Raw genomic sequence first — 21,625 nt, forward strand, 5'->3', positions numbered from 1 at the left:
TGGTCCCAAGCGAGTGTCCTCTTATGGAAGTGCGGTAACACGAGACAATGAGGCTCCGCATATTATCTTATGACTGGGATTGTTCAGAGAGGGACAGGCCAACGCGTTTCACCGGACCGGACAGAAAACACGACTAACAGGTAGGAAAGCATGCTTTTTTAAATGTTAGTCACAACACACGTAAAACTACGTATGTGTTAATAGTAACATTATTTGCTTTATCATTGCGTGGGATGAGTTTTAACTCTGCAGCTGATTTTGTGTTTGCCGACTTCAGGAGAGTGTGACATAAAGTTTGTCATTTATGTTTTTGCTTTACAAAATCTCCATAAGTGTTATTGCACATTGTCCAAAAGTATTCCAAAAAGTATTTAACCTGAAATGGAGAGGAATTAAAAATATAAACCATAAACAACAGTGTTTACAAATGCCTTTCCAAAGACATATGTGCACATATATGGACACAGATGATGTGGAAATACTACAAATTCATCTTTTAATACTTAAAACTTTATATTCACGTGCCCTCCTATCATGATGTTTATTTGCATGATTAGTAATGATAGAAATCTTAGGATGTTTTTGGCAATGAATCAAATCAAAGGTATGAATGAGCTGTTTCTAGTTAAGAATAGCTAAACGTGTGACACAATTGCCTCCTGTTGGCCCCTGATGCCACAGCCAGCGGGCCACAGTGATGATATGCGCGGGTTTTTTTTAGAGACTGAGGGCTCTTTATGTGATAGACTGTGTACGGGACATAGGTTGGTCACTCTAAACCGGGGAAGCCAATCTGAGATGAGGTCATAGATTTCAGGAAAGAGTGACGCATGTGCTAGTAATGCATAAGAAACTAGACTCCACGTCCATCACCTACAACAACATAAGCATTTACTATATTAGAGTTAACATGAGTCTGGTCTGAAAGTGAAGTACTCAGAAGTGCACACTTGGATTTGGAAATACTGGCAAATTCAACCACTTGCGTCACTTTTATGGTTAGTTGATATCAAGGAGTAACAGCAGTATACTGCAGTGTACAACTTTTTTGTCTAATTCTTGTACATGCATTGTCATAATCTCATTGTAATTGTCTTTCTAATTTAAAATGTCCTTTCTAAGCAATCATGCTTAAAGCTTTTGCTTGGCAAGCTATGAAACAGTCAAAAAATCCAGCAGACTTTCATTGAGTGAAATGTTTCAACTCTAAAGCCCTCATGACCTCTGCTGTATCTAGGTGGCAGAACATGCTAGAGACATAAGGGTGGGCTCTTTTGAGGCAGTATGCAGAAACCCTGTGTGAGGCCCCCAACCATATCTAAATATCATAGAGACCCAGGAAATCATGGCCAATTCCAACAGTATGACAGCACGTCACGTTAAGCAAGAGACAAGCTATATATATCCGCTTTATTGACTCACTAGTTTTTCATGGCTGCAGCTGTAAGTCTAAACAAACACATTAACAAGTGTATAGTCATATCAGTGCTAAACTTTGTTTATTCCTCTGCGCCCAGTTCAATAAACCATAATTAGTTCTGAATTAGAAACAGATGGTTAGATTTACCCTAGTAATTATCACTGTCATTCTTCTCCTTTTTTAATTTTGTGTAAACAGAAATCCATAATCTGCATTTCAGCAGCAATCCAAAACATAGCAGTTCTGTTTACCCTCCTCTCTTTCTTTTGTCTGTCCTTGTGTTTCCATAATGCCTGTAAAATGAGGTTTAGTGTAGACAAAAGCGGCAGGAGTCCAGTTGCAGATGTAGCAGAGAACACCGAAGGCAAATACATGGCAAGTTTTGCGAACATGGTAAAGGATCACACAGTAAATCACACACAGGGGGTAGACATTTCACACAGACCTCCGCTCGACACAACTCCTCTCATGCTCTGATTGCATAAGAATTATGGTAATTTATCATTCTTACAGCAGTTTTCTATGCATGGCTATGTAGCAATTTTTCTACATAATGGAGTTCTGCAGGAATGAGTACTAAAGCTTGGAAACAAGTTAGAAGTTTTACGCTTCTGGTTCCATCATTCCTAGGTAAATGAGTTTTTTGAATGTTTTTTTGTTTTTTAACTTAGCCTATTTTCATGTTTTATTCTACAACTTTAAAATACATCAGTAATGCTCCACTTGTGATTTTTTTTTTTTACTTTTTTTTTAAAAAAGGCATTTGCTTATAAGTGGTTAGATGGGACTACAGAGGTTGTCGGGGACATTAAACGTCATCATGCCAAACTCAGTCTTGTGTTTATACTGGCGCTCTTGCAAATTATTCTAACTCAAAAGTTTCCAACATGTAGTTTAAATAAAGATTAAAAGAGTTATCAGAAGCTTATTGGTGGTGACGTTGAAGTCATGCGACCCTGGTGTAGTTTATTGCATTTATAGCTTGTGTATTTTGAATTAGCTGTTATTGTTATATTTTCACTGTTCTTTTTAAGAGTTTTTTTTTTAGATTTCTATGTAGTTTTATATTATGTTTATTCAGTGTTGGTTTTTGTATTTTTAGTTCAGTTTGACAAGGCAGCATTACTAATTTGTAGGGGGGGGGGGTTTTTTGGGTTTTTTTTTAGTTTTTTATCAAGTTTTATTTTAGTTAAAAACGAAACAAAAAAAAAACAAGAACCATAAGGCTTTTTTTAAAAACAAACACAAAAAATCATATTGGCTTTTTGTGGAGGGACCAGACATTAACTTGGCCCTGCATCTGACGTTTTTCTTTAAAATAAGCATTTTTATTAGGCTCCTATGTATAGGTTTCTACCTAAGTACCAGTACTTCTGATTGGGCTGAGGCTGGGATTTTGCGAGGTTGAAGTAAAAGTATTTAATGGACGTATACTATGTGTCGAAAACATTCACTCAGTATCATTACCTCATTTTTGGCCGAGATGGCTTTTAGAGGGTTTTGTATTTGAACTCTTCATATATGTGACCCTGGACCACAAAACCAGTCAAAAGTGCCAATTTTTCGAAATTGAGATTTATACATCATCTGAAAACTGAATAAATAAGCTTTCCATTGATGTATGGTTTGTTGGGAACAATATTTATAGAACAATATTTGGCTGAGATACAACTATTTCAATATATGGAATCTGAGGGTGCAAAAATAAATCAAAATATTGAGAAAATTGCCTTTAAAATTGTCCAAATGAAGTTCTTAAAAATGCATATTACTAATTACTAAAGTTTTGATATATGTACAGTAGGAATTTTACAAAATATCTTCATATATAATATTATACAAAACCATTCTTAAGTCGCTGGGGTATATTTGTAGCAATAGCCAAAAATAAATTGTATGGGTCAAAATGATAGATTTTTCTTTTATGCCAAAAATCATTAGGAAATTAAGTAAAGATCATGTTCCATGAAGATATTTTGTAAAATTCCTACTGTAAATATATCAAAACTTAATTTTTGATTAGTAATATGCATTTTTAAAAACTTCATTTGTGGATGCTCTTCTGTTCCGGTCTTCATAGGAACCCATTCAAATAGCACCCATCTGTTTTTAATGTAGATAACGTCAGCAGCTTCGTGTCATCTACACACTCGTTAAACTTTGAGGAGCGAGGCACTGACAAATGACGGTCATTGCAACATTGCAAAGTGCTGGTGCTATGGACCCATGTGCTTTTTAAAAACATTTTAATAGGTTTAACATTATATTATCAACTTGGAATATGCGCTAACTTGACTAGAAACACTGGACACCGGAAATACAAAGCAAATAAAAAGGCTTCGCACCATTAAGCAGTGTATTACAGCTGTCGCAGTTTAAATGATCAGAGGTGCTTAGATTAGTCAGCGCTGAAAACGCTGGAGTTGTTGATGAATGCACTCATGAATTCCTTCATTATAAACATAGTGCAGATATGATGTAAATAACAGATTAATTTTGCAGCTTCAGTGATTATAACTGGAGTTTTTTTCAGATCGTGTGCTAGGCTTGGCTAACGTTATGGACCGACATGTTTGTCTGTGAATCCAGAATGTGACGTGGCCAAAATTAAAGGAAAATGTTTTATATTGTTTTCTATTTTTCAATATCAACAATCATCATTATGATATAAAGAGCAATAATCTACAATAATGATTTTTGTCATAATATTGTAGCCCTGTGAGCTCCTGTTTTTTACATGTATTATTTAGATATATTTTTAAACTGTCTAATGTTATTGACAAGTTTAAGAATCGATTAAAGTAACCGGGTAAATTGAAGTATTTGACACTGAAGACAACATGTATTTATAATATTAAGATGATTATAAAAATTGCCCTTTTCCTAATGGAAAAGTTAATTTCTGACCCGAATATATACCTATAAGTATTCAAAGTATTAGAGGTAAATGTTCAAGAATGAAACTAAATTTGAGAATAAATTGAGAATAAACACACACACACAAAACAATTACACAATCTAATTTACAGGGGTCAAGAAACTGTCATTCACCAATCAATGGGAACATTGCCCTGTAAGGCCTGCTCACACAAGATGTTTGTATCAACAAAACTAAACAAAACAAAAAGAAAACTTGGAAGAGTAAATAAAAACTCTGGCAGCACAAATCCTGATCAGTAAAAAGGAACATTGCAAACTTGGAAAATAGTTAACCGTGGGTTTTGTTTCATTAAAGACCAAGTCAAAATTTTTGTTGAAACCTTATTTGTTTTTATTATGTTTTATTATTATAAAATATTGCATTTGTCGCATTGTACTGATCCCTTCATTGGTCAAATATGTTTCATTTGCTTTGTCTCTCTCTTTCTGCAGCCACAGTGAATGTCAGTATGAGATGTCGTCCCACAGCGCTAGCTTCGTTCAGATCCGTTTCGATGACATCCGCTTCCATGAGAACTGCGGCGGTGGGAGTTTTGGGAGCGTGTACCGGGCACACTGGATCTCACAGGACAAAGAAGTGGCTGTCAAAAAACTGCTGAAGGTTGACGCTGAGGTACATCAGATTCACAATTTGTTTAGTGTTTATGAATGTATTGTTATTTTGGAAGCTTAAGTGACCCAAGTCAAGTCAGTTTTATTTCACAATACATATTGTTTCAAAGCAGAAAATCATGATGTTCAAGGTTATAATATCTGATTGTTGCTTTATAGTCACATTTAGCAGATTAGAGCTGGACGATGAAATAGTTTACATTTTGCAACAATATAAACAATCAAGCAGTTCAGATTTGCTTTATAATATATATATATATATTTATAGTGCATATATATAAATAGAACATACATTGTTCAAGATGTTGGTAAGTTAAACATTCAAATAGTCAGTACATAATCTAAATGTTGAGGAATTTGGATAGAGCATGTTTGACATCATTTCCTGTATTCCATCCATCCATCAGACTTGTTTATTGCCATGAGAGTGGGGGAGTGTAAGGATGTACTGTTTTCCATGAACATCTCTGTTTTTCCCTTCATCTCTCCCCCTCCTTTCCCTATTCTCTTTGTCTAAAGCAAATTTGATATACTCTAAGTGTAAAATGTAGCATCTTAATGTGGGTTTTGCAGGCGATGTGTGTTACTGTCAGTATTAATACACACTCAGCAGCACTGACAGAGTCTGTTCCACTGTTTACTGGAGTTTAGCAGCTTTCCTGGCTGAAGCCATTCAGTTTGAGTCCCAGCGGACATGTCCCACAATGCTGCTAATGGCTCCATGTTCGCAGACATTTCTAGTGTAGTATTTGACCTCGACATACTGTAATGAAAAAATAGTTTTATGACATTGATGCAGCACTCATTTGAGCCTGAGTGTTTGACCGCAGTCTGGTGATGTTCACCTCTGCATCTGTTATGTTTTTTTTTCCTTCACCTCTTCCAGGCTGAGATTCTGAGTGTCCTGAGCCACAAAAATATTATTCAGTTCTACGGAGCCATTCTGGAAGCACCCAACTATGGCATTGTTACAGGTAATAATAAAATGTGGTCTCTTTTGTTTTAACATAGAGTTTTAATGTTTTATTGCTCATAGATTTCTGTGTAAATGCTCATAAGACCAAAAAGTTAATAGGTATTTATATGTGTGAGATATTCTGTAAATTTAGAATTACAAGAAAAAAGTCTGAACTGTGAAAAATACTGTAAATTTAGAATTACAAGAAAAAGAGTCTAAATTGTGAGATACTGTAAATTTAGAATTAATAAGAAAAAAGTGAATTGTGAGAGATATACTGTAAATTTAAAATGACAAAAAAGTCAGAACTGTAAGATAATTTCTTTTTGGAATTAATTGTCCCTTCCATAATTGCCCCTTTTCTGTTTTCTAAAATATATATAAAATTAAAATTAATTTCTACAATTGAATGAACTCAAAGGAGAAGTCCACTTCCAGAACAACAATTCACAAACAATTTACTCACCTCCTTGTCATCCAAGATGTTCATGTCTTTCTGTCTTCAGTTGGTTTTTGAGGTTTTTGGGTTTTTTTTTTCAAATTATGGTTTTTGAGGAAAGCATTTCAGGATTTTCCGAATAACAGACCCAGTGTTTACAAAGCGAACGCGCAAAGAGAAGGTGCAAGTAAGTCAAACGCTGTTTACAAACAAAAAGGTACAGCGATTTTAGATGATTTCCTAAGTTTTTCGCCATACTCTACCTATTTGAGTACACAGACAATGAACTTAGACGTGATTTGTAGCATCATGGACAGGCATTCCAGAGCCTGTGCTACATGAGTTTTGTGCTTAAAAAGTATACACATTTTTATTTTCGAAAAAAATTACCGATCGTTTCGCTAGATAAGACCCTTCTTCCTTGGCTGGGATCATTTAGAGCCCTTTGAAGCTGCATTTAAACTATATTTTGGAAGTTCAAAATCGGGGCACCAATGAAGTCCATTATATGGAGAAAAATCCTGAAATGCTTTCCTCAAAAACCATCATTTCTTTACGACTGAAGACATGAACATCTTGGATGGGGTTTAAAATATTTGTAATTTGTTGTTCTGGAAGTGGACTTCTCCTTCAAGGCATGTATTTTCATTACGGAAAAAAAAGAAATGAAAAGTTATAAAGTGTATCAGGTTTCTTTTAATCATTTAAGTGCATGTTATAACTTTAAAAATTATTTCATGCCAACAATACATATAACATTACATTTTTATATATATATATATATATATATATATATACACTACCGTTCAAAAGTTTGGGGTCAGTACATTTTTATTGTTTCTTTTTTTGTTTTTTGTTTTTTTCAAGAAATTAATACTTTTATTCACCAAGGATGTATTAAGTTAATAATTAAAAGTTTATTAAAAGTTAATAATAAATAATTTACATTGTTATAAAATATTCATATTTTGAATAAACACTGTACTTTTTAAACTTGTTATTCATGAAAGAATCCTGAAAAAAAAAATCACAGGTTCCAAAAAATATTTGGCAGCACAACTGTTGATATTATCCAACACTGATCATTCTAATAATAAATCCGCATATTAGAATGATTTCTGAAGGATCATGTGACACTTAAGACTGGAGTAACAGCTGATAAAAATTCAGCTTTTCATCACAGGAATAAATTCTATTTTAAAGTATGTTAAAATAAAAAACATTATTTTATATTGTAAAAACATTTTGCAGTATTGCTGTTTTTTTCTATATTTTTAATCAAATAAATGCAGCCTTGATGAGCATAAGAGACTTCTTTAAAGACTATTACAAGTCTTACTGACCCCAAACTTTTGAACGGTAGTGTATATATATATATATATATATATATGTGTGTGTGTGTGTGTGTGTGTGTGTGTATAATAGGTTATGCAGCATTTTCAAAATAAATGTAGTGACAATATTATTTTAAAATGTATAATATGAATTAAAACTATAAAATGTATGCAGCCATGTAGTTTTAATAAAATACTGTGCATTGAACTTTGGTCTTTTTGAAATTTGATCTATTAATTGATCTGCAATACACAGTAATAGCATACATAGTCAGCATGTAACATAGATGTTAACAGCTGGATTTTTAAACCATTTATTGGATGTTAAACATCATCTGAAAAAGTCTAAAAAGTTGAGTTTGGAAATCTTCAATTTGGAATTTTGAAATGGAAAATGTGTATTGCATTGCTGTCTAAGAGAAATCGCAAAGATATTATAGAGACCTTGTTTGTGATTATTTTATTTTTAAGCAATACTGTGATACCCCTCTTGTACCCCTCTCCCAGAAATTTAACTACTGCCTGTTCATTGCCATATTGTTGTGACTGTAAAAAGCTTTGTGGGTTATCAGAGTGTGACGATAATTCATCAAGAGGACAGACGCACACTTATACAGTTGTCTTGCCATTTTTTTTAAACATCCTATTGTGATCTTTGTCTCCAGGGATGTAAATGCGCTTATGAGCAGATTTATGTGGCCTAATCGTTTCTCGAGAGCATGTCCTTCAGTAGCTTTGTCAGCTGGGTATTCAGTAAATCTAACGGTTGTGCATGCTGTCGTCCTCTGACTCCTGCTGCCAGCATCTGCTCCCTGTGTGTCTGTGGATGTGTGCGTGTGTAAACGGGAAACCCTGAGCGTGCTAAGCTGTGTTTGACTTCACTCGAGAGTTGGTGATAGATGATCTCATGTGTTGATTGACATTTTGACATGGAGACAAGCTTTTTGCTTGTTCAGCTTGTCTCTCTCACTCCTTTCCACTTCTCTGGTTACAGTGACAAGCAGTACACACAAATGAGTACTTCTAGTCAACAAGGATGCATGAAATTGATCAAAAGTAATAGAAAAGACTGCATGTGACACTGAAGACTGGACTAATGATGCTGAAATTCAGCTTTGTATCACAGGAATAAATTACTTTTTAAAATATATTCAAACAGTTATTTAAAATTTTATATGTCAAAATATTACTGTTTTAGTTACTGCCGCTAAACTTTAGTCTAGTATTATTTATGTGATCCAGAAATATTTAGCTATCATTTACAGTATATATATCAGCTCTACAACTTTTAATTGACATATGTGCTGATATGTATGTGGTTTATGTGTTTGTATTGTAGAATATGCCAGCAGAGGATCACTGTATGAGTATTTGTCCAGTGCTGACAGTGAGGAGATGGATATGGATCAAGTAATGACCTGGGCGATGGACATTGCTAAAGGTATGTGCCTGTATGAATACATGTGTTTATGTAATGAGCTCAGTCACATTTTCCTCATGAGATAATGGCCGGTTCTATGATTTGTTTCTCTGTAGGAATGCATTATTTACATGCCGAGGCCCCTGTGAAAGTCATTCATAGAGACCTGAAGTCGAGAAATGGTGAGTTTGTAGCTGTGCCATCAACAGTTTCAAAGGAAAAAATGCAAACATGATGATTTTACACAAATAACTGTTTTCTTTTCTCTCCATTAGTTGTGTTAACTGTAGACAATGTATTAAAGGTAGGTTTTCTGTCATCCAAATATTTGTAATAAAATCTTAGGATTTAAACTGTGAATATCAACATTACTGTCGCTGCATAATGCATTTTTTTGGTGGCAGATCTGTGATTTTGGAGCATCTAAGTTGGTTTCTCACACAACGCACATGTCTCTGGTGGGCACCTTCCCTTGGATGGCCCCTGAAGTGATCCAGAGTCTGCCTGTCTCAGAAACATGTGACACCTACTCATATGGCGTGGTCAGTACTTATATTTGTAGTATGAATGTGCTGTGATCATGTTTTTCAATCTTTATGTTTCATAAAATGGGATAGTTTAAGAATTAAAATTGGATGAATCAAATTCTTTTTTATTCTTTTTGACATATTAATCAAAAGTGACACCAAAAAGACTTACATTGTTACAAATTCCATTATCAGTAAATGTTCTTCTTTTGAATTTTGAAAAAAATCACTTTCTTTGTATGGAAAAGAGCAGCAAGAACATTTTGCTAAATATCTTCTATTGTGTTTCATTGAGGAAAAAAAAAGCATTTGGTTTTGGGACTTCATTAGAATTTAGAACAGAACTAGTCCTTTAATTCTAATTTGAGGTCAAAAGTTTACATATTCCTTGCAGCATCTGCAAAACGTTAATTATTTTACCAAAATAAGAGGGCTCATACAAAATGCATGTGTTTTTTTTTTATTTAGTACTGACCTGAATAAGATATTTCACATAAAATATGTTTAATATAGTCCACAAGAGAAAATAATAGTTGAATTTATAAAAATGCCCCTTTCAAAACTTTACATGCACTTGATTCTTAATACAGTGTTGTTATCTGAATGATCCACAGCTGTTTGTGTTTTTTTTTTGTTTAGTGATAGTTGTTCATGAGTCCTTTGTTTGTCCTGAACAGTTAAACTGCCTGCTGTTCTTCATAAAAATCTTTCAGGTTCAAATTCTTTGGTTTTTCAGCATTTCTGTATATTTGAATCCTTTCTAACAATGACTGTATGATTTTGAGATCCATCTTTTCACACTAAGGACAACAGACAGACACATGTGCAACTATTACAGAAGGTTCAAACACTCGCTGATGCTCCAGAAGGAAAAAACAATGCATTAAGAGCTGGGGGGTGAAAACTTTTTGAATTTGAAGACCATGGTAAATTTAACTTATTTTGTCTTCTGGGAAACATGCAAGTATCTTCTGTAGCTTCTGAAAGACAGTACTAAATTAAAAAAAAAAAATGCTATTTGATATTTAGGCAAAATAAGTAAAATTTACACATCATCATTCTGTTCAAAAGTTTTCACCCCCCCAGCTCTTAATGCATTGTTTTTTCCTTCTGGAGCATCAGCAAGCATTTGAGCTTTCTGTAATAGTTGCATGTGAGTCCCTCAGTTGTTCTTAGTGTGAAAAGATGGATCTCAAAATCATACAGTCATTGTTGGAAAGGGTTCAAATACACAAAAATGCTGAAAAACCAAAGAATTTGTGGGACCTGGAGGATTTTTCTGAAGAACAGCAGGCAGTTTAACTGTTCAGGACAAACAAGCGACTCATGAACAACTATCATTAAACAAAAAAACAGCTGTGGATCATTCAGGTAACAGAATCAAGTGAATGTAAACTTTTGAACGGGGTCATTTTTATAATTTCAACCATTATTTATCTTTTATGTGAAATATCTTATTCAGGTCAGTACTAAATAAAAAAATAACATGCATTTTTTATGATCTCTCTTATTTTGGTAAAATAATTAGCATTTCGCGGATTCTGCAAGGTGTATGTAAACTTTTGACCTCATCTGTATATACACATGGCTGTGTGTGTATGTATGTCTGACTGTCTGAATTAATTGTTATTTCAAACACAGTCTGCGTAAACTGCATTCCAACTGTTGTTCACCCCATATATGTTTTTTGTTTGTGGAATATGCCAGGTTTGTTTTTCCCTTGTAGAGAGCAATGCCAGGACATATGGACATTTATTATTTGATTTGTGGTTGGTCTTGCAGGTATTGTGGGAGATGCTGACCAGAGAAGTGCCATTTAAAGGTTTTGAGGGTTTGCAGGTGGCCTGGTTGGTGGTGGAAAAACATGAGGTACTACACAGTATCCCACAATCTTTCAATGTTCTTAAAGGAGGAATGTTATTATTGTAAAACCACCACATGAATATAATGTTAGTATAGTTACGTTACTGCTGAAAGGGATAGTTCAGGATGAAATGAAATTCTTTCATTAATTACTCATATCATGTCGTTCCAAACCTGTAAGACCTTCGTTCATCTTCGGAACACAAATTAAGGTATTTTTGATTAAATCAAAGCTTTCTGACCCTGCATAGACAGCAACACTAAGGGTGAACTATCACTTTAAATTTTAAGGTCATACTTGTTGTGAATATATCTTTCATATATTGTCAGTAGTGTAGTAGTTAACTTTGGCTGACTCTTTTCCTGGCTTTGTTCCAGAACTAAGTGAACTGCCTTCTATCCTACATAGACAGCTGCATCCTCACTATATTGGGACCTCTGATTTAACCTCTGTTTCCCGCATGGAATCTGTGCCACAGAACTCATTTGCATTTTCATTTATCACATTTTGGTGGATTTTATAATGCGTTCAGCTAAAAATAAGAGTGTGACACACTTAGATCCACCCATCCGGTGTGTATAAACGACAAACGTAGGCAGCAAACAATATTACTAGAGTTTACTGTGAGGATGCTACTAGGCTAATGACACAATACTCTAATAAGCATAAATATTATACAAAATAGCCAACCTTAATTAGACTGAACTATTTTAAGCAATACTTTTAATTACTGAATGAATTTGTAGTATATTTAGAATGTTACATGCACAAATTTTCTTCAGTTTGACTGAATCCAATTCGATCAGAATCTGAAAGTCCTGTTTATACGAACTCTAAACTTTGCAATCCAATTCACATATTTGTTTACATGTGCATTACATATATTCTGAACAAAATGCATGTGTAGGCACTGCCGAAAAGTTGCATAGAACTGAATTAAAATTTTTTACTAATATTTAATATTAATATATTTTCTGTCCAGTTTTATTGTGTTACTTTCAATAAAAGTGTAGTTATTTTATCGGCTTGTTTTTTATTTAAATTCAGTTTCACTGAAATTTAATTAAATTAAAAAGTCTTTCAAAATTACTTTATATTATTTAATAAAATAACAAATAATTATTACAAAGCATTTTCAGTTTCCAGAATGCTTTGGATCAGAAATTTCATTTTGTGCATGCACAATGCATTTTTAGATTACGTTCCCCATAAATTCTAGTGACCCTGGACCACAAAACCAGTCATAAGGGTCCGCTTTGAATTAATAAATAAATAAAGCTGAATAAATAAGTGGATAAATTAAGATAGGACAATATTTGGCCGAGATGCAACTATTTGAAAATCTGGAATCTGAGGGTGCAAAAAATTAAAATATTGAATTCCCTTTAAAGTTGTCCAAATGAAGTTCTTAGCAATGAATATTACTAATCAACATTTAAGTTTTAATATATTTATGGTAGGAAATGTACAAAATATTTTCATGGAACATGATCTTTACTTAATATCCTAATGATTTCTGGCATAAAATAATGTATTTTTGGCTATTGCTACAAATATACCCGTGCTACTTAAGGTCACATATGCAATGCTTCCTAAGAATTTGACCTAAAGAAGAAATTTTAGAGTTGGAAGTAACAATGCTGATGGACTTTTGGAACACACTTTGCATAGGTCACACCAGAAGTGTTACGTTTCTTGTTCTTCCTGTGTGTAACGGAACAGTATGATCATAGATTCCATTGCTTGCTTTAGTTGGTTATTTATAGCAGGCTGATCCAGAGGCTTCGCTCTGAGTGTGCACAAGAACCCCTGCAACTTTTATTGAGCGCTAGCACACATTACGGAGAGTTAAGATATATTGTTGTTCTCTTTATGTGTCTGCGGAGAAGCCATCAGGTGAAGATCTGATTAGACCACAGTGATTTTAGTGCTGTAGGGGGGCAGTCAGGAAACCTTTTCAGATAAACATCCCAGCCTGAGACAGAGAGAATGGAAGCAAAGACTTATAAGAGAAAATGTTGGCAAGGGGGAATGGGAGAGGTCAAAAGATGGAAGAAAAGATATTTTGGTTTATGTTAAATTCCAGTGGGACGGAGCAGTTTCCATTCTCTCGTGGGCTCATGATTGTATGGTGTGCCAATGCTGTTTGTCAGATCTAATAGTGTGCAATATGTGCCTGCTGTTGCTATTGGATGAGGCACTTGGACGGTATTAGTTTCCTACATGTGTGGCTTATCAAATGGGATTTGACAAGTCTCCATTACAGCATCTATCCTCACATGCTCTTAAAGTTCCATTATCTTGAGTGAGAAGTCAGTTTTATCACTTAGTAGTGTAAACAGCGCCCATGTAAAAGCTCTTTGTTAATCCTTATATACTGGTTATTATATACCAGACTCTTTGAAAACGGAGATATACGCTTCATTTGAGTTGTGATGTAAACTTAGCCCAGAGGAGCGCTTTGCAGCAGTTGCTTTTGGGAGCTTAAACGGACTCGTGCTAAAATTAGAATTTTATGTAATGGCTGCTATAATGGGTTTTCGAAATGGATTCTAATGTGTGTGCATGTGTCTGCGGTATTTGTGTGGGTTATGTGTTCCAGAGGCCGACCATTCCCAGCAGCTGCCCCGCCAGCTTTGCAGACCTGATGAGACGCTGCTGGATTGCAGAGCCCAAGGTACATGATGGGATAGAGCCAAAATTCAGCTCATATGATGATCAAGATTGCTGGAATCCTATAAACTGTTTACATTTAGTCATTAAGCAGATGCTTTTATTCAAAGAGACCTGCAAATGAAGGAATATCACAAGCAGCTGTTCGTTCAAATGAAGTTATGGGGCTTTTCAAAACAAGTCAAGATTTTAAAATGAAACTATGCATCTTCACAAATAACATAATGCAAGAATCAGGATAGATTTTTTTTTTTTTTTTTTTTTTTTTTTCAGCAAGTGGAGAGCCCCTCCACTTGTTGAATTTTTTTTTCCAGAAAATGGTGAGATTCATTGTCAAATTAAATTTGTGCAATTAGTGTAAATTAGTGATTTATTCTTACTGACCTCAGTGTGAAGTTTTCAAATTTCTTAAATATTTAATAGTGAATAGGTACAGCTGAGGTCAAAAGTTTACACACACCTTGCAGAATCTGCAAAATGTTAATTATTTTACCAAAATAAGAGGGATCATACAAAATGCATGTTTTTTTAATTTAGTACTGACATGAATAAGATATTTCACATCAAAGATGTAAACTTTTGACCTTAACTGTATGTATGTAGAAGGTTTGTGACCAAACATTTTAAAAGTGAGAGTACGTTTTAAGTAAGTGAGAAAGTGACCAAAAAAGGAGAATGGATTTTTAGAATTTAGAAAAGGTTTTTATAATTTTAATTAATGCTTGAACTCAAACTTTGGTTTAGCTGGTGTATTACGTTGCGCTGAGGAATGGCCATAATAAACATGCTCTTTCATCTCCAGGAAAGGCCACAGTTCAAACAGATCCTGAGCACCCTAGAGACCATGAAATATGACAGCAAACTGCCGGACCAGTGCAACTCCTTCTTACATAACAAAGCAGAGTGGAGGTACGTGCAGTCCAGAAGTTGGTGGCAACTTATTTTTGTATTTCTGAAGGGTTGAAAAAAGGTTTTAAGCTTGTTCTTCGAACAAATAAATTGCTAAAATATTGGAGGTTTTGTATAAATTTTTAGGGCTGGGTTTTGACACAAATTTCACAATTCGATTTAATGTTGCGATTCAATTCAATTCCGATTCAATTCAGTTCTATTCGACATTGATTGTTTTAGATATATGTAAGGTACAGTACAATTTTCTTCAAGATAAAAAAAAATCTCTCAGCTAATGCTGTAAAATATACATGAGGGTCGTTAGTAGGTACTACATTACTATGATATTAAAGGTTACGAACACTTAAATTACACTTATATAATGTTAAAGTTATAATACTAGCTATACAATTACATAATTATATTCGTACTCCAATTCGTTTTTTAATATATATAAACATTTAAATGGAGGCTGTTATAAAAACTTGATGGATTTATTCAAACATAAATTAAATATTGTAGAACAGTAAAAATTATAATGAATAGCTTGCATATATTTCGCAAAATGCTCCTCTCTAGAATTAATTTTTGTAGCTGACTAACAAGTTAATGGTTACTGCATATGTTTTTCTGAGGTAAATACGCTTCTCTTGAACTGAGGTGCTACAGTAATCTGTCACTCCACATTAAACGACGCCAAAATGGTATTTATTGTTTGAATATTGTAATAAAATGGACAGAATTTGAAATCTGAAACTTTGTTTTAAATCAAAAGTAACAAAGAACAAAGCTTATTGCAGTTTATTGGATGGGAGGTTCGCTACAATGTTCCATTTATTAATTGAAAACAGGCTAGTCTAATCACTTCTTGGGATTTAAGAATTGATATAATTTCATAAAAATGAGAATCGATTAAAATTGTGAAATCAATATTTTTTACCAAGCCCTATTAATTTTTGCATATGACACAAGCGTGATTCATATGGATACATAATCGAATTGTTCTGTACTTTGGGAACATACAGCGTAATCAATAGAAAGACTTACAAAACTTGAAAACACGTAAAGCATAAGTTAAAAACAAAATATAAACAAGCAAGGAATTATATGTAAGAGCCATACTGGACTTTTTAACCTTATGAGTTTAACTTGTATTGAACTTTAAACTTTCTTTTAAACTTTTGTGAGTATTAAGTTTTTGAGTAAATATAGTATAACAACTTAAGTTTAAAAAAAGTAGACTAGATTTAGTCTCTTTAGAGGTACCAGCTGTAAGAGCAGAGACAATTGGAGGAAACAAACAATGAATGCTCGAGTTCAGAAGAGCTGCAATGCATGAAGGGAGATATGTCAGAAATGAACTGAGAGCAATGGAAAAAGAGAGCGGGGAGCAGAAGGGGGAGGAAGAGGGAGGGTGAGACATTCTGGAAACGCTCCTCATGAGAGTGGTAGAGAAATCAATTCTAGCAGGAGGGAAGTTTTGAGAGTGTGTGTGGAGAGATTTTGGCAGGGGCTGATATGGCTTTTGAGGGCAGAGGGGTTGAGAAGGGGGGCATTCTGGCCTTCCTTCACATACCTGTTTATAAATAGCCAAACTAAAGGCTTTGTGAGGGGGTTGTATTGTTTAGCAGACAGTACCACCTGCTGGCACAAATAGGAATTGCAGACAGCCGTGGTTGCTTTTCTAGGTCAAAGGTGCATTTTGGTTTGGTGATTATTGCCTGTTTTTTTGTACATGGAGAAAGTGTGGTAATCAAACTTTCTGCGTCCACTATCTGTAAGGTGTGAGATAGAGGAGACGCTGGAACGCTTGAAGCAGCTGGAAAGGGAGTTGAGCTGTAAGGAGCAAGAGCTGGCCGAAAGAGAAAGGCGACTGACGGAGTGGGAAAACAGACTCATGGAAAGATCCAGATCCTGCACTCCTGTGAGTTCTCATATAACAACTCATTTTGCAGCCATACTTCTGCATACTATGTGCTACATAATATTGCAATCCAGATGAGTTCGAGAATCCTCATTATTATCTTATTATCTTATTATATTATGATACGGTTTGATGCCACTAGTGGACCCTTCACCTTTATGAAGTGTGTCAATTTTTCACCACTAGTGCGATCAAACAGAATTGTAATGCAATAACAATAACGAGTATTCTCGAACTCGGCCTCGTCTGAGATTGGACAAACAAAACAGACAATCTTGCCCAAAAATCCACTGATTGCAATAAAATTGCGGTCTACATGATTTGATGTGTCACAGTGTGTATACTGTCTGCTGGAAGTGCACCTATGAACAGCTTACTTATAGCTGTCTCTGCATGTTAAAGGAGAACAAAATTTAACTAAAATTTACAGATAATGTACTCACCCCTTTGTCATCCAAGGTGTTCATGTCTTTCTTTCTTCAGCCGTAAGAAATTATGCAGTTTAAATGCGGCTTCAAATGATCCCAGTAAACAATCCCAGCCAAGGAAGAAGGGTTTTATCTAGTGAAACGATCGGTTATTTTCATTAAAAAAATACAATTTATATACTTTTTAATGTCAAATGTTCATCTTGTCTTGCTCTTCCCGACCTCTGTTTTTGTTCCGGTTCATGACAGTTAGGCTATGTCGAAAAACTCCCATCTCATGTTCTCCCTCGACTTTGAAATCGTCCTATATCACTGTTTTACCTTTTTTGTTAAGGGTGTTTGATCTTCTTTGCATGTTCACTTTGCAAAGACTGGGTTGGTACTTCTGCAGTGATGTGGGATGATTTTGAAATGATTTTTAAAGTTGAGTGAGAAAATATGATCAGAGTTTTTCGACATTCAACATACTTGTTAGTCCATTATATGGAGAAAAATGCAGAAAAGTTTTCTTAAAAAAAAACAATTTCTGTACAACTGAAGAAAGAAAGGGTGAGTACATTATCTGTGAATTGTTGTTCTGGAAGTGGACTTCTTCTTTAAGAAGAAGATCTGAGATACTATAGAAGAAAGGAGAAATTACACACTCATTCATGATTGGTGAGCAGAATCATTTTGTGTGTGTGTGTGAAAATCATTGTAGACAAGTTTTTGGATTCATGAAAATGTTCATATTTTCAAAATATTCGTTGGTACACAAAAAATTGTGGCTCCTAACTATGTGTAAATGATGCATAAAACATCTGAACATTTCATTTTCTTTTAGACGCTGCATTTTATTAACACTATGTGTAATATAATAATATTTGTTTGCCCATATAGCTAGGTAATTTTTAAGATACAAAGTTTAAACTTATTTGGCTTGCTGTCTGTAGTGGAGGGCTTCATTAACATACACACTAATCCAGGGGAGAGTTTTCGGGAAGGTCCATTTTACACACCAATTACTCTGAATTTATTCATATACAGTAATTATGCACGTTGATATTCTGGTTATATTTTTTACAAAGCACATTTTACCAATTCCAAACCATGTCAATCTTGTTAACTACTAAACCACCTTGTTAACTACTTAATTTTGTATTTAATCATTTATAAGTGATATATAATTGTCCATGAAAGCTGGAAGTGAAAAACTCCTTATATTCAGGTGTACATAATTACGAAGCACATTTTCTTTTACAGATAAAATGAACCAAAAAAAATAGATTTTTGGCTAATTTTTTGCCTCAAATTACTGCCAGATTCTGGAAGATAAATTCTTGAGTGGTACAGGAGGATGTGATGCTGTTCCTTCAAGAGTCACTCTCAACTTATCTGTCTATAAAGCCTATAAAAAACTTGTCTTCCTGTATTTTACAACACTTCAGCATGTGATTCTTATTAAGTGAGGGTCATTTTTTTTTTTAGGATTTTATTTACCCAGACAAAGATTAAATAGTGGCGCTGGAGACTAAATGGTTCCTGATGGGTTCACGCCTAACCTTAAATTTAAATTCTTTAGCTGTTAACGTGTCTTTTCTTCTTTACCTGTTTTTTTCTGCTGACCCAATGGAGCGTTTGGCCATCCAGTGGTCATGCCTTAACTTTGCAAATTCTAGTATTGCATTAGTATTGCATCTTTCTCATGGGCATTTATTCATTTTTGACTTTTCAGTTAAATCTCTTTTTTAGCATTTCATCTGTAAAAGATAAAAGTTTTTTACTTCCAAGCTTCATAGACAATTATATATCACTTATAAATGATTAAATACAAAATTAACAGTAGTTATCAAGATTGATGTGGTTTGGTAAAATGTGCTTGGAAAAAAAAACTTATAACCGCAATATCAACATGCCTAATAATTATGCCTGCAATGTACTTTAGAATTTTTTATTAACAAGGCCTATGATTTTAATCAAAAGTTTTATATAACACACAAATGCACAGTTTTTAAAGTTGTAGTATGCTGACATTGTTGTGTTTTCACGTGACCTGCAGCACTCTGATAAAGGAGGAAGTTGGTCAAAGGAGTAGTGAAACTTCAGCATAGTCTGAACTAAAACAAAGCTTTATATTGTGTGCACCATTAGTGGGAGTGTGCATTGATTGTGTAGAGCAAATGTTGGCAGACATAGTAGGTCATCTGAGTACATGCGCATAATACAGAACACACAGTAACAGCCTTGTGTGAAGGAAATACTTTAGCATACTTTAAAATATTTGTATTTGTAATTACATATCTGTACTGAAGTTGTAGTTTAGTATATTACATATATTATCTTTAAATGTAATATTGAATACCACACTAGTAAAAATATAGGTAAGTACTTTACATGTGCTTTAGTTTGTTAGTCAACACATCAAAATAAGTGTAGTTCTTTAAAGCATGACAAAAGATTATTAAAACAAAATGGTTGAAAAACGTATAACTTTTGATTTGACATTATTACAAAGTGCACTTAGTGCCCTCATTTTTAAAAGTATACTTTAAAGTGTTAAAAAACAGTAATGAAAGTTTATTCTCATTACATACACTAAAAGGCCTTTATTTTATTAACATTATGCATTGTTTAAAAAACTTCTTTTCATTCTATAAATTCTAAATTCTTTAAATTCTTTTAAGATTTGAAATACACTACAGGTGCATATTAAATACAGCTAAACACTTCTTTTTCACAAGGGTGGCCGTCACCATCGGAATTATTCAAAAAGTGAGTCGTAACAGGTCACTGAAAAGTTATGGAAATTTCTCTAACACTTTACGATAAGGTTCATTAGTTAACGTTACAAGTTTAGTTATCATGAACTAAGAATAAACAAAAATTCTACCGCATTTATTAATCTTATTTAATGTTAATTTCAGCATTACTAATTATGTTAACATTAGTTAATGCACTGAACTAACATAAACTAGCAATGAATGACTGTATTTTCATTAACATTAACAAAGATTTATAAATACTGTAATAAATGTATTGTTCATTGTTTGTTAATGTTAGTTAATACATTAACTAATAGAGTCAGTATAATTCCTTCTAGTGATTCTCATTTATAAAATATTTCTTCAGTTAGAAATATCGCTATAGAAATACCAAATTACCAAAGTATTTTTAAAAATCATTAAAAAATCGTGAACATTTGTAGGCCAGAAAGAATAAGAACAATTTAGTTTCCATTTAACCTAAATGGAAGTGTAAAAGTACATTTCCACCTCTGATTCCAATGACTTTCTACAAACTTTTAATTGACTTCATGTTCTTTCCGCAGCTGTTTTCACATATTTCCCCCTTGGCGGCCACTCTCAGCGCCGAGTCCTTCTATGAGGCTCACATGGAGGAGAGCAAAAGCTCGGAGGTCAGCTGTCAGATTTCATCAACCTGCAGTAATGGGGATCTGGGCCAGGCCAGCCTACAGAAGCTCATGCTGGGGTTCGGGGATGTCTTTGACCTGGATATGAACATTCCCGGCGGTAACCTCGTCCGCCAATCAGGGATGCAGTTGAACATGCAAGCGAAGAAGAATTCCTCCAAGTCCTGCAGTGTCCGGGAGGGACGCAAACTCAACATGGCCATCACCATGGACGACTTTGGCTGGTCTGACGACGACGACAGCGATTAGTGGAGGGCAGCACGGTACGGATAGGGCGGGGTCAGATGGGGTCAGAGCCGGTCCAAGGTCAAATAATGAGTCGGAGCTAGTAAAATCAGGAATTAATAGTTTAAACTGTAATGATTGATCTGAATATTTTAAAAGGATTGTTGCACCCATGTGTGGTATGTTTCAGTGCAAAAAACATGCATTACTTGATCCAGAGCAGATTATTAAGCTACCCTGTTAGCAGTAGGCCTGCTGTTCTGAATATACCGGCTAACCAGTATAAATACCCTTTGATAAATAGCGAACACGATGAATGATACTGCGTTGTAATTGGGAAGATACAGGGTACTGCATAAATGCCCATAAATGGGAGGATTTACCATTGGTAGGAGGGATTTACCTCTGCCTTCTCTGAGCGAGACAACAGATCATACTGAGATTTCCCCTGTGAGATGGTCACATTTACACTATTTATACAGTGTGGGGTGAGATTTAATGGAATTTCTGAAGCTGTGTTTTTGTAAAGCCCTGACGTTTTTATAAAATAAAGGAAATACT

General features: G+C 34.4%; 1 protein-coding gene across 1 annotated transcript; it reads left to right on the forward strand.

The window, feature by feature from the left end:
- On the forward strand, positions 1 to 21,625 carry LOC127167429 (mitogen-activated protein kinase kinase kinase 20). The gene is made up of 12 exons (XM_051113462.1): positions 1 to 140; positions 4,793 to 4,973; positions 5,859 to 5,946; positions 9,043 to 9,144; positions 9,240 to 9,305; positions 9,399 to 9,427; positions 9,528 to 9,665; positions 11,433 to 11,519; positions 14,117 to 14,191; positions 14,990 to 15,096; positions 16,861 to 17,002; positions 20,738 to 21,625. The coding sequence occupies exons 1-12, from the start codon at positions 70 to 72 to the stop codon at positions 21,086 to 21,088; spliced, it is 1,437 nt and encodes a 478-aa protein (XP_050969419.1). The 5' UTR covers positions 1 to 69; the 3' UTR covers positions 21,089 to 21,625.

This window comes from Labeo rohita, chromosome 6, assembly GCF_022985175.1.
Source record: "Labeo rohita strain BAU-BD-2019 chromosome 6, IGBB_LRoh.1.0, whole genome shotgun sequence".
Classification (NCBI taxonomy): Eukaryota; Metazoa; Chordata; class Actinopteri; order Cypriniformes; family Cyprinidae; genus Labeo; species Labeo rohita.